This window comes from Polistes canadensis, unplaced genomic scaffold, assembly GCF_001313835.1.
Source record: "Polistes canadensis isolate GaletaPanama2010 unplaced genomic scaffold, ASM131383v1 scaffold_0, whole genome shotgun sequence".
NCBI classification, from domain to species: domain Eukaryota; kingdom Metazoa; phylum Arthropoda; class Insecta; order Hymenoptera; family Vespidae; genus Polistes; species Polistes canadensis.
In genome coordinates this window covers 1,627,816-1,640,591 of record NW_014569547.1, presented here as the reverse complement: position 1 = coordinate 1,640,591, position 12,776 = coordinate 1,627,816, and the positions used below count along the sequence as shown (strand labels likewise).

Genomic DNA, 12,776 nt, shown 5'->3' with positions numbered 1-12,776 from the left:
CTGTGAATGTATAATTAATTACCGATTAAAAAAGTATATTATTCGAGCTTACCGGTATAATAGAAAAAAGCCGAGATGTTTGTTCGTTCAAATGCTAAAAAAAATATTGACTATATTCCTTTTAAAATTGCCAAGTATATCTTTTATATATGTATTTGATATATATAAAGATGAGAAAGTATATACGAGTGTAAAACTAGCCTAAACAATGCTGCACTTTTCTAAATATCCAAATACTCTTGCGAATCTGTAAATCGTAAGATTGTATTAGTAAAGTATTTTTTGATTAACAGGGAATATTGTACTATAATATAATTTTTAGTATGTTTCAGCTTTACAGATTGTTTTATTTTATTTTATTTTATTCATCGTCATCTTAAGGGTAGGAAACCTATCAATGTTTTATTTTATTTTATTTTATTCATCGTCATCCTAAGGGTAGGAAACCCATCGTGCATTCATCAATGAAGACTCGAAGTAAGTAGATTTTTGTATTAAACATTTTCTTAATTCTTTTAATATTTGTTTGTTATAAAAGCGATATTAATATATCTTTTGTTTTTTATTTCTGTTTCAGATTGCAATCGTGCGCGAAGCAATATACGAGAGTGTTATTATATCGTTTAAATATATAATTAAAATCACGGATTTTAGAAGCACGTTCGTTCGTTAATTGCAATTCATTCGTGTTACGCGATTTTATTAGAAATTTTTCATATTAAATTAACTGCGAACAAAGCAGTAATTGCATTAGAGTTTGTTCGAGTAAAGTTGCATTTTTATCTTTAAACAGTCGCACAGACTGTTCGTGTATTAGAGTCAGTGCATCAATGAAGATTTTGATACTTGCATTGACTGTGTGCAAAGCAGTCTTTGGATGCAGTTGTAGAGTCAGTGATCGGGCGCATAATAAATTAAAATCATACGCGAATTAGAGTCAGTGTTGTTCGTCGTATAATTTAATTCCGGTATAGCGATAAGAAACTCATCTATAGTTTCTTATTTTCGTTTATACCGCGTCATTAGATTCACGCGAGGTGCATCACCATGGTGCAATTGAGTTTCATYCCATTGGAATGCATTGTAAGTATTCATTTTCATTAACATTTTATTCGTTTTTGTTTGATACGATTTTGGATCATATTACATATAAATTATCATTTTGTTCTATTTTATTTTACAGATATGACAACGGACTTTCATGTGGGATGAATTCTTCGATGGATCATCGATGGATCTTTGATGGATCTTCCATGGATCGTTAGACTGCTATACTTGCTACGAAGTAGGAGTGTTTTGGAGCCATCGTAGAACTTCTTACGGAGTGAGTCAAAAAAATTTAAACTCCCTCCGGTGCTCAATCATGTCGAGGATGAAAGGTCCTAATAAGCACGAGTTACTGGTTGTAATTAATTAAATAAATTAGTGACGAGCACATGAGTAATTCCTTTCTAGGAGTTACTCATGAAAATTGTATATTGCATTGTATTTTATTGCATGTTTATTAGTTCAGGTTTTCTTGTCTCATTGATGTTAAATTCATTTAATTAATAATGCAATTAATTAATGCACTTCCTTTTTTATTACGTATTTTGTTCGCGTTTAGTAATGGTGAAACCGAGCATTAATTTACTCGTTTTCGCGTCCAGAAAAGCATTTAATAAATGTCTTATATGCATTGCTTCGTACTTAGTTTATCTAATCGTGATTAATTTCGATATATATTTATATGGATTTATCATCTACTCGTTTTGATTTTCTTTTATTTTTTAAAATATATATGCATAAAAAACGCATTTCTGAAGGCACACACGTATTTAGAGACACTAAAAATTAAATATAATTATTTTAAATTTTCATTCAGGTATACCAAATTTACTTTTATTTTTTTCTAAGTGTGCTTACGCCTTGAATTTGTGGTTGTGCATGTGTATAACATATCTCCCACTCATGACGTCGCCATTTCATAATTATTTAAAGTTTAATAATTATTTTCAATTAATTAACGATAAATAGAAAATATTTGATATAAAAAATTTGAGCAAGTAGTGAGCAATTAAGAGTACTTTTTGATTTTTTTTTGCTGTTAAGGTTTTTTCCTAGCGTTCCTACGGTAAAAAAGTAATAATTACAAAAATTTGCACAATAGTTTTTCTATACAATGGTTTCTTTTTTTTCGTCCGTCGATATTATAAATTTCTAATTTGTTTGCTTAGCAATCGTCAGTAACCCTTTACTCTTCGGTTGATAATATCAATTAGTTAACAATCTTTATTACCTAGAAATGGTATATATTCGAGTTTTTGAAATAATTTCTTTCTAAGTTCGAACACAATGATATGCAAATTTAATTATGAAAAACAATTTTTATTTTATTTAATGTTAAAAATGCGAACCTCTGACATCCAAGCTGTGATAAAATTTTTATCACAGTGTTTCATTAAAAACTATGCATTACTTTTTTTTATAATTCGATAGCATTTTTCAATTATGCCCTGCTGAAGTTCTATTGCAATCAATTGGATAACATATATTATTAATCCCTTTTTCTTATAGGAATAATTTAACTAAAAAATCATACTTCAATTTATTTGAGAACTATGTTAATCTGTTGATCGTAGAAATCATCGAAAATAACGAGAATATATTAGGAGAATTTTGCAAAATGTTCTATTATTAAACGAAGATTTTATTACCGAATGAATAAGAGATCAACGACATTAAAAATCAGATAAGAAAATTTGAAAATAAAATATAAGACTAATTTTTACACTAAATTTTGTATTTTATTGTATTTGAAACTTAGAAATTCATTTTCTTCAAAACTAATAATTTAAACTACAAGAATATTACCATAGTAAGGAGATTTAAGCGTTATTTCAAATAGTATGTCACTTAATTCTTTTAATCATTTAGGATTTTGAAGGGGGTTAGTTTAAAAGTAGGTAAATTATGACAAGGATCTCTCCTCTTTGAAAACAAAATACATCTATCTCTTATTTTGTAGAAAAATCACTAAATTTCATAGTAATCCAGGTGAACGTTTCTCGTTGGGACATTTTGTATATATATATACAGGGACCCGACAGCATCGTAATATCGTAAATTTTTTTATAATTAATATGGAAACGTGGTTGACACTTTTTATTCAATAAATTATGCTACCGTTGTATCGAATTTATCTTGAGGACGTATAATGGAATCTCGTGTGTGATATAATAAATAGTTGGTTCAATTTCGAATGAATATAAAAAAAAAAATATATATATAAAAAAAAATTTTAAATAATATCTACCATTTTATTATTTATTATACTTAAACATATTTTGTTCATATTGATATCATTCCTTTTTGGATTTACTGTGTTCTATGTAAAGATACAAATAATTTCTTGCAGTTTTTCTAATGACAATAAAGCACGCACCACTGATGAATATTAAAATCATGAGAACTAGAAGGATCAGTAGTATCGTCGAATAATAATCGATCCATGACATATCCCTAGCGTGATAGCACAAGTGTTTAGAATTAGGAAACTTCAGAACGTGTTCAACATTCCAAATTGCTTTCTCCATTGGACGTACTAGTTCATCCTTTAAAATGTCCGATATTAATTTGATATTGTGCAAGTATCTGCAAGGAAACACACTATATATATTATTAACGTTCTAATGTGTAATATAGCTTTAAATTATTAAAGCAACATTATGTTCCATCAATCTTATCATTTGAATCATCGTCATTACATATGTATATATATGAATTATGATTATTATCACAGTTAGTTTCACCATTAAAATCATCCTCACATTACACATGTATGTATATAAGGAATATAATTATTATTACAATTAATAATATATTGTATAATTGTTATTATCATCCTATTGTATTATATCTATCCCAAAGGATATTATTTAGACTATTTAATGTGATTAAACTTTAAATTTTGATAGTCTTACGTTTTATTCTCCACGACTTCTGTGATAGTTCGTACGATCAATTCTTCCGTCATGGTGTCAACGTTCAAGGTAAGCCCGATTCCAGCATCAAGAATTTTCCTAGCATTGAAAAGTTGATCGCCAAAGAAAGGCATGGCTATCAGAGGTACGGAATGATGCACAGCTTCCTGCAATGACTGCAGACCACCCTGCATCACGTAGGCCATCACCTTTGGATGTGCTGCAAGTGAAAGTAACCCTTTGTTGATGGTTTACTATCGAACATTTACCCGAACGTTCAAACAACCACAAGAAGATGCTGAGAGGATGGAAGTTGGACGGAAGGAATGAACTGGTATCAGGAGTTTCTTTACAATGGAATATTCCTCTAAGGAAAATTCCCATTTAGGTTCTATCTATGTGTACTCTCTCTCTCTCTCTCTCTATCTATGTTAATTTCTTTTTCATAAAATAAGAAATTTTCAAGCGCATAAAATGTATAATAAAAATAAAGAATCGAGATACATATAGTAAAATAAATATAAATAAACTAACAAATTTATCTAGATAAAGAAGAAGGTAAGATGTGTAACATGCAAAGCTTATTTATTTGCATATAAGATAGGATGAGGAAAATAAACGGATAGTTTGATTTAGTCCAATGTAAAGTAAAGTAGTTGTACTGCATATCCATAATCTTATTATATAGTATATTACTGTGTAGAGTTAAAATTAAAAGTTATACAGTGGTATGTTACTTAAAAAATAATGAAAAATATATGAAAAAAAAAAAATTGGAGAGATAAATACATTTATAATATACTAAATAAAAAGTTCAAAACTTATAAAAGTTGTAACATAGTATCTATATAAAATATATAGTAAAATCGTAAAAAATAGGAAATAAAAAAAGATGGATAGATAGACACAGAGAGAAAGAGAGAGAGAAAGAGAGAGAATAGACATATCTCGTACTTTTACCATCAGATTTCATAAATTTCAAACGGATCGAAATTTAAAGCCATTCGAAAGCTTTGGAAAGAGTTACTACGAGTTGAAAGTTCAGTCGCACTATACTAAAGACTTCGAGAGCCAAAGAAAGATTCAAGGAAGTCCCGAAGATCGTCTTCACAAAACCGAATACTTACGTTCTTAGTTTTGAAACTGGATAACTTGGATGTATTATCGGCCATCGACTTGCGTTACATTGACTTGGTCGATACAAGACATTCGAAAAGGACGAATCGATTGAAAGTATACCGTTCATATATAACACAGTAAATCAAGCTTAAACAATAAATATCGTCTATTGATTTCGCATAAAACAAAAGTAAAAAACTTATGGGATAGTCTTACACAGCCATATAGACAACTATTTTGGAAAGCATATATCTGAAAACATCCTATACATAAGTATTCTATACTATATATATATTATTTAGTAGCGGTTTCTTTTTCTCGTAACTTCGGATCACTATTAGTATTTACTTTGAGAACGAATGGAAAAGTAGGAGTTAGCCAGCAAACGATCTCGAAATTGAATTATTCAATTCGAAGAAGCTCGCACGAATTATCGATTCCAGTAATCGTTTCTGGCAGAAACCATTCCATAAAAGTAAGATAGAAAAAGAAAAATAGAGAGAGAGAGAGAGAGAGAGAGAGAGAGAGAGAGAGAGAGTTTTGTGGGTAAAGAAAACTATAGCGTGAGAAGGAGGCTTCTTTCAAAGTAATTTCCTATAAAAGGGAAATTTTCTATTGTCTGTTAAGTGCCGTGTAAGATGCGAACGCCATCTCTCAAGTAATTACGTTCGAATCGTTTGACGGTTAATGTTTAAAGTGAGCATTCCGCGTTGAGTAAAGAAAATTAACGCCTCTTGTAAATGAAAGGTATCGTACGAAGTCGGATGCAACTTCGTTAAAGACGCTGAAAGCAAGAGAACCTAAGAGTGCCGCCATTAAATTCGGCCCTTTACGAAGCTCCAAACGTTTTTCCCTTTCTCTATTCACGTTATTAACTTTAGAATTATAAATAGTGCGCTCCGTTAATTATCGTCTACTTTGAAAATTAAATTGACGTATGATTTTCTCATTTTTTATTAACCAAAATGAAAAGAACTAATTTCAATTTTTAACTCACAATTAAATAAATTTATCTAAATTATTATTTGTAAATGTTATTTTTTTTAATATTATCTATTAAGTTCGTTATAATAAATATAATGTCCAAATTTGTAATTACTCATAATTGAATAATGTTAAGTATCTTGTGTCTAAATAAATAACACTAGTTAGTATTTTTTGAAGATTAACAATTATTTAGTATTTTATATATTAATATATCGGAAAAGTAGTTGATATCGAAGTTTAGCCTTTAACTGGATAAGAAGAAGAATAAGAAAAAGAAAAAGAAGTGGTAACAGTAGCCATACCAAGAACCGCTTGTTGTGGAACCCACTTCACAAATTTGATGTTGCTCGACTGAATAGCCATGTCTCCGGCATGTTTCCATAGAACTCTTTGCTTGAGCGAGCCCAAGGCGTTGCACAATGCATTCAAAGGTTCACTGGGTAGCTGGTGAGTTTGCAGATTCGAACCGAGAGAAAAATAAATGGCTCCGTTTACGGCGCCATCCAAAAATTCACGAATATCCTGGAAAAAAGATCATCGATGTTTCTGTACAATCAATGAATATATTTTGATTTTGATCGATTTTCAGTGATGGAGTTAAGTAGTCAATTGATTTAATTCAAAATTCTTTCTATTAAGTAAAAAATAACAAAGATGTTCCAGGTAATAATAATATTATTAAACTACCCTAAGTAATATAATTAATATAATTAATATTAATATTATATTATATAAATTTTGTTCTAAACCATTCTATGAAGAAAATAAATTGTTATAAATATATTACAACTAAATAATTATGCCATGTATATTATGTATTTATGTATCTCGATTTAAAATAAAATTGGATAAAATTTTGTTGTTCCCTAATAGTTGTTATAGTTTGAAGTAAAGTAAATGCGGGTATGCGGAAATGTTCTTCGGGAAAATGTTTCGTTTTTCGTTCCCATGGGTAAGGATGGAATGAGGACCGGTAAACAGCAATGACCCTTACTTTCGCATCGCAATGTTGAGCCCTAGGTAAACTTTCCCCAACAGTAGTCACCTGTGAGAACGACTACGTATTATCCCCGAGAGAAATCATGCTCCTGCGACGCACAATTTTGTCGTTTGGTATAACCATGGACTCGCAGGAGATATAGGTGATCGCTTCGAGGGACTATGCTGATGAATTTTGGCCAACGTTTCAGCCTGTTATACTCTAGAGCTTATATATCTATACAGATATATTTATACGTAAGTTCAATCGTATAACATGATAATCAATAGTTACCTATGTACTTACTATATTTTTGATATAGAAAGATACGTGAAAAACGAATATGTTAAAAGGGGTTAATCATTTTCAATTTAATTAATATCAATTAATGTTTTATACATATAAAATTAAATGAAATAAAAGAGAATATTATTAAAAGTCTATAATTTCAAATGAAATTGATTATATATCAATTCATGTTGTAATTTCTTTACATATTAATTTATAGAATTTAATTACACATCAAACGAAAAATAGTTTAATCGATATCCTCTTATTACCCATACCATTTATTTAAAGCTATTTATATGAATATATGTATATATGAATGAATGTTAAACGATTCGACAGAACAGAATGAATAATTATTGCTAATGTACCGCATCGTGTGGTACGAGTAAATTTCGAATAATATCTCGTTAATGTCGTTATCTCGGTTAATCGTGATATAAAGTATTACATGTTACTTCGAAAAATGAATTCTTATCGTAAATGAATCTCTTGGTATTCTATATTTACAACGGTAGCCAATTAATTGATTTTTATCGTGAATATTATTTAAATTGGCGATATTTACGTTTATTACGATCGTAATTGCAATAAAAAACAAAAAAAAATTAAAAGGATCGAAAAAAAAGTGATAATTTTTTAATTGACCAAATTGGTATGATGTTACGTAAACTATTGATTCGAATTTATAAAGGTAGAAAATTTGAAAAATATGTCCCGTACAAATTTTAATAATAACAATGATAATAATGACGATGCGACGATCATGGTATTATTAAAAGTAATAATTACAATGGGCAACGAGATTATTTTGACTTCCATGGCACATAATTTCACATTTTTTTGCTCTCCTCGATACAAAAAGGATTATTTTAATACCGTTTGTATACTGTTATAATCAAACGCTGCTTAACAGCGACGATTTGGCAGTTAATCGCATTTTACAATGCGAAAGAGTATTAACTATCATTTGTGCAAAATCGCGTGTGATAGAGATACATTGTTTTTTTATTCATTGTTTTATTTATTGAAGAAAAATATTATTATTATTATTATTATTATTATAAGAGAAATATTTTCATAAAATATCTCTTCAATTTTTCCAGAATGTATATAATTGTTGTTTAAATTTCATATTTAAATCATACACATTGAGAGATAAAAGAAATAATTAAATAAAATACGTAGTTTCTTTGTATGTGAATATTCGTCTCTATAAATAGTTGTATTATTTTTAAAATAAGATTTCCATTAATACGAATAAACGGCATAATTACTTTTGTGTACGACATTTGTTCATTTATTACAAACGAATGGTATAAGGAATAAAATTAAATGAAATACCTTAGGTAAAGATCCAGTTTTTTCATTGATTTGAAGACTATGGACTTCGATCACATTTGGTAATAATGGTTTTGGATAACCAAGAACGTGATTATTACCTAATATAATCAAGCTAAAGTTTCTGTCTATATCGTAAAGTGGCGTATCCGGTACGAGCTTGTCAGCTATCTGTTGTGCTCTTGGCAAATGCCAGTATCTATAATAGAACCTGGTCCAGCTCGTATATAATACATTCCAAATTCTCTCGTCCATGCTCATTCGATTTGTGAAGGGGTAAGCCATATCGGGATTCAACATTGGATCGTCCGGATTTCCTGAAAGTAACGAGAATACGATCGACTACGATTGACATTCTCGCGATCTGTATCTAGAAACACTTGATATACAATATATTATTGTACTATTATTTTTGAAAAGAAATATTTAATATATCATAAGAATGAATATAGTCGAATTCGTTTTATTAACGGGACCATTGATTTTTTTGTTGGATTACTTGTAATATATTATAATAAATAAATTTATTTGATTAATAAATTATAAAAGAGGAGATCCTCCCCCAGAGAAATACCGATAGAAACGAAGATAAAGCAAGACACATTGACCCTTTCGTATTTCCGTTTTCTTTCTCTTTTATTTCTCGTCCGATACAAGTTAAAGCACTACCGAGCAATCTATCCGTTTTCTAGAAGGTTTTCGACCTTCCAACGATTGCTCGCACTTTCTGTTTTACCGACAATTTACGTCAATTTCCGAGTTGGGTAACGACGTTCGTTTGGGAATGCTAGAAAGCACGAAATTCTACGAACAACCATAGTCACGTTTGTGCTTGTCCTTTCTATTAGGATACTTGGATTTCCTAAATAATTGCTTTTATCGGGAGAATTGTGCTTTTTTAGTTGGATATATACAAAATAGTTGCTTACCAATCGAATCCATGACATATGGAAGATTTCCAACACTTAAAAATCCAATTAGTACGGGAAAATTATAATGCTTCACTAATGAGTAATAACAATGAAACCATAATTGTTCGATTATAATCGCATCGAAAGTTTTTTCTTTTCTAAAACATATTGAAATTAATAATTATTTTATTTATATGTGAACACATTTGTATTACGCACATGTAAAATCACATGAAGCGTGTTCTCACATATTATTGTACCTAAATTTTCTACAGAAAATAAGAAAGAATAGAAGAAAGAAGAAAAATAAAAAAAAAAAAGAAAAAAAGAAGAAAGAAAAAGAGATTTTACAGGTCAGAACAACTTCTTTAAAAGTACAGGAAAAACGCGTCGAAGACAGTGGGGGAAAAGTTTTCTCTCACGTTTCAGCCATGTCTCTGAAAGATTTCGCCAGCTTGCCCGTGCGGATAGAATTTCTTTCGATAACGTTAGGTGAATATACAAACGTTAGATAAATATTTGTATGTATGTAGTAGTAGTGCCTGGGTACGCGATACAGTGAATATAATGCTATCATATTATATATTATGTATACAAAAAATATTTCTATTTTATATGATTTAATTTATATTTTTCTCAGATATATTTCATAATAGATTAAATTGTTACTACTTGTAAAAGAAAAAATAGAAAAGAACAATTTAAAGAATCATTTGTTTGAACAAAGACAATAATTGATTTAAATGTGAACGGCCAAGCAACATTTCATTACTAGTTCCCTTTTAGATTTGTAAAGGGAACAATACTAACTATTGTATATTATGAGAAGGTGTTAGTAGAAGAATGTCTTGTACCTGTAAAAGGGAGAGAGTAAAAAGACACAATTAATTTAAATTACTTAAGTAACTCCATAATTTGGTCACTGAAGAGCTGCTCGGCACAAAGATCGTTAGCTTCTTTCATATTTTTCATTAAAATCTCATAGGCATTCATATGTCTGTGAAAAAGAAACCCACCCGCAAAAAAAATTAAAATTTAATTTATCTATAATATAAAAACAAAAAATTCACATTTTTTGGTAACTCACCTAAGTTTAGTACAATCACTTTTGCGATATGTGAACGAGAGATCAACATCCTCATAATTTGGTATACTTTTCTAAAGAAAACAATATTACATTGTATTATAACAAAAGATTGTTTCTCTCTCTCTCTCTCTCTCTTTCCATTTCGTTCTTTCCGTTCACGCTAACGGGTACAATTTATCACCGATTCGAGAGAAGTGAGAGAGAAAAAGAAAGGTGGAAAAAAATAAAAAGAAGAAGAAGAAGAAAAGGAAAGAACGAGGTACTATCGGAGCACGAGAGGACACATTTAGCAAAGAGAAATGTTAGTAAGAGTAAATTGAAGGTGAACAAAGTTTGCGTAACTTTGAACTCAAGTTTAGAGAGGGAGAGAGAGAAGAAGAGAAGGAGAGAAAATGTGGTGAAGGAATAGATCTAAGGGTAGCGTACGAAATAAGAGAAAGAGAGAGAGAGAGAGGGAAAAAGAGAAAGAAAAAAAAAATAAAAAGTAAAAGGAGAAAGAGAAAACGTAGATGAAGTAGGAAAAGAGTTCGGATGTCTATTTGAAATATTTCCCGAACTTTTTTCGACCGAGTTCTAGAAAATTATTGAATTATTAAAACGCCGTTATGAACTAGTTTGAAGCGTTCTTCGCAATCCACTTGACTTTGCTTTTATCTGAATGAAAGATGTCGTCTTTGGAATAAATTGAAATTCGACGTTTCCCGAATTTGATATGTTATTTATGGTTATTACAGTTTTAGATATCTATATTTGATACAGATGATACGTAGAATTGTCATATCAGTAATTATATCAATGAATTACTATAAACGTTGTGAGAATTATAAATAGGTATTGTTTATGATTATTGTTAAGTCATATAGATACCTATGCAATATACATGAAGTGTAAAATAGACATACCTTTAATGGTATCGTTGAAATGACAGTAACATTGTGACCACGCATTGCCAATGCTTGCATCAGTGCTTGAAATGGTTGTTGATGACTATAACTCGTACTAGGACAAATGCCTAGAATGCGAAATCCATCGATTAGGAAACTACACTGGTGAAATATGAGAATTATTGAGAGTATCAGAACGATGTTCATTTTATACTATTTCGATATTCTACTATCGACGATTATATTTTTGTTGAAACGATGAAAGGGAACACACTTAAGGGTTTAGGAAACGATCGTATTGAACGTTCTAAACAATTTTGAACAAGTTTTTGAGCTTTTTGAAATTGCTCTAAACACCAAAAGAGAATCTAGTAGTTAAAGGAAAAGAAGAAGAAGAAGAAGAAGAGAAAGGAGAAAAGGAGTTTGGTATGAACTTGTATGAACAATTCAGAGCACGTTTCACGATCAGTTTGCTTGGTGCCACGGTAAATAAGTGAACGACTTTCTCATTGGCCAGTCCATAGCTCTCTCTCTCTCTCTCTCTCTATCTCTCTATATATATATTTTTTTCCTTTCTTCTACTTCCTTCTTCTTCTTCTTCTTCTTCTTCCTCTTCTTCTTTATCTTCTCCTTCTTCTTCCTTTTCTTAGTTTCACGTAAGAAAGAAATAATTCAAGACTCGTCTGACACGTGACAGATATTTCTGTATGTGACTCTAAAGACAAAGGGTGCTATTCAAAGCTAATGAGAATTTCATCGAAGTCGTTTTCTTATCGATTCGAGGAGGCCTTGATACTGATAATACTGTCTTTATATACAATCGTAAGCTATATATATATATATATATATATATATATATATAGTATAATTATTTTCAAAGTTTTTGAATGTTCTACGTACGAAATATTCTATGTAAAATTGATTTATTTTCGTAGCAAAATAATCTTGCAATAATTTTTATAAAATCATATAAAGATTATTAAAATTTGTCAAATAAAATCAATAATTTTTCATTCATAATATTATATATATATATATATATTTGTGAAAATAAGTTATGTTACGTTTAATATTTGTTCCAAATCCTTTTATATATATCAGAATCTGTCCTATAAGAATTGAAAGCTAATTAATCTTAAAAGAAAATCAGAAACGTAACTAAAAATAAAAGTGATCGTTTTCACTCGGAACGACCTGATTTCAGGAAAGTGTAGACGG

The 12,776-nt window shown here is 29.8% G+C and overlaps 1 protein-coding gene across 1 annotated transcript; it reads right to left on the bottom strand.

The window, feature by feature from the left end:
- Nucleotides 1-3,341: 3,341 nt before the first annotated feature.
- On the bottom strand, nucleotides 3,342-11,822 carry LOC106783578 (UDP-glucuronosyltransferase 1-8-like). The gene is made up of 8 exons (XM_014742661.1): nucleotides 11,577-11,822; nucleotides 10,675-10,745; nucleotides 10,486-10,584; nucleotides 9,606-9,745; nucleotides 8,680-8,993; nucleotides 6,371-6,590; nucleotides 3,963-4,182; nucleotides 3,342-3,633 (listed from the first exon to the last, which is right to left on the bottom strand). The coding sequence occupies exons 1-8, from the start codon at nucleotides 11,763-11,765 to the stop codon at nucleotides 3,342-3,344; spliced, it is 1,545 nt and encodes a 514-aa protein (XP_014598147.1). The 5' UTR covers nucleotides 11,766-11,822.
- Between the last annotated feature and the right edge of the window lie 954 nt (nucleotides 11,823-12,776).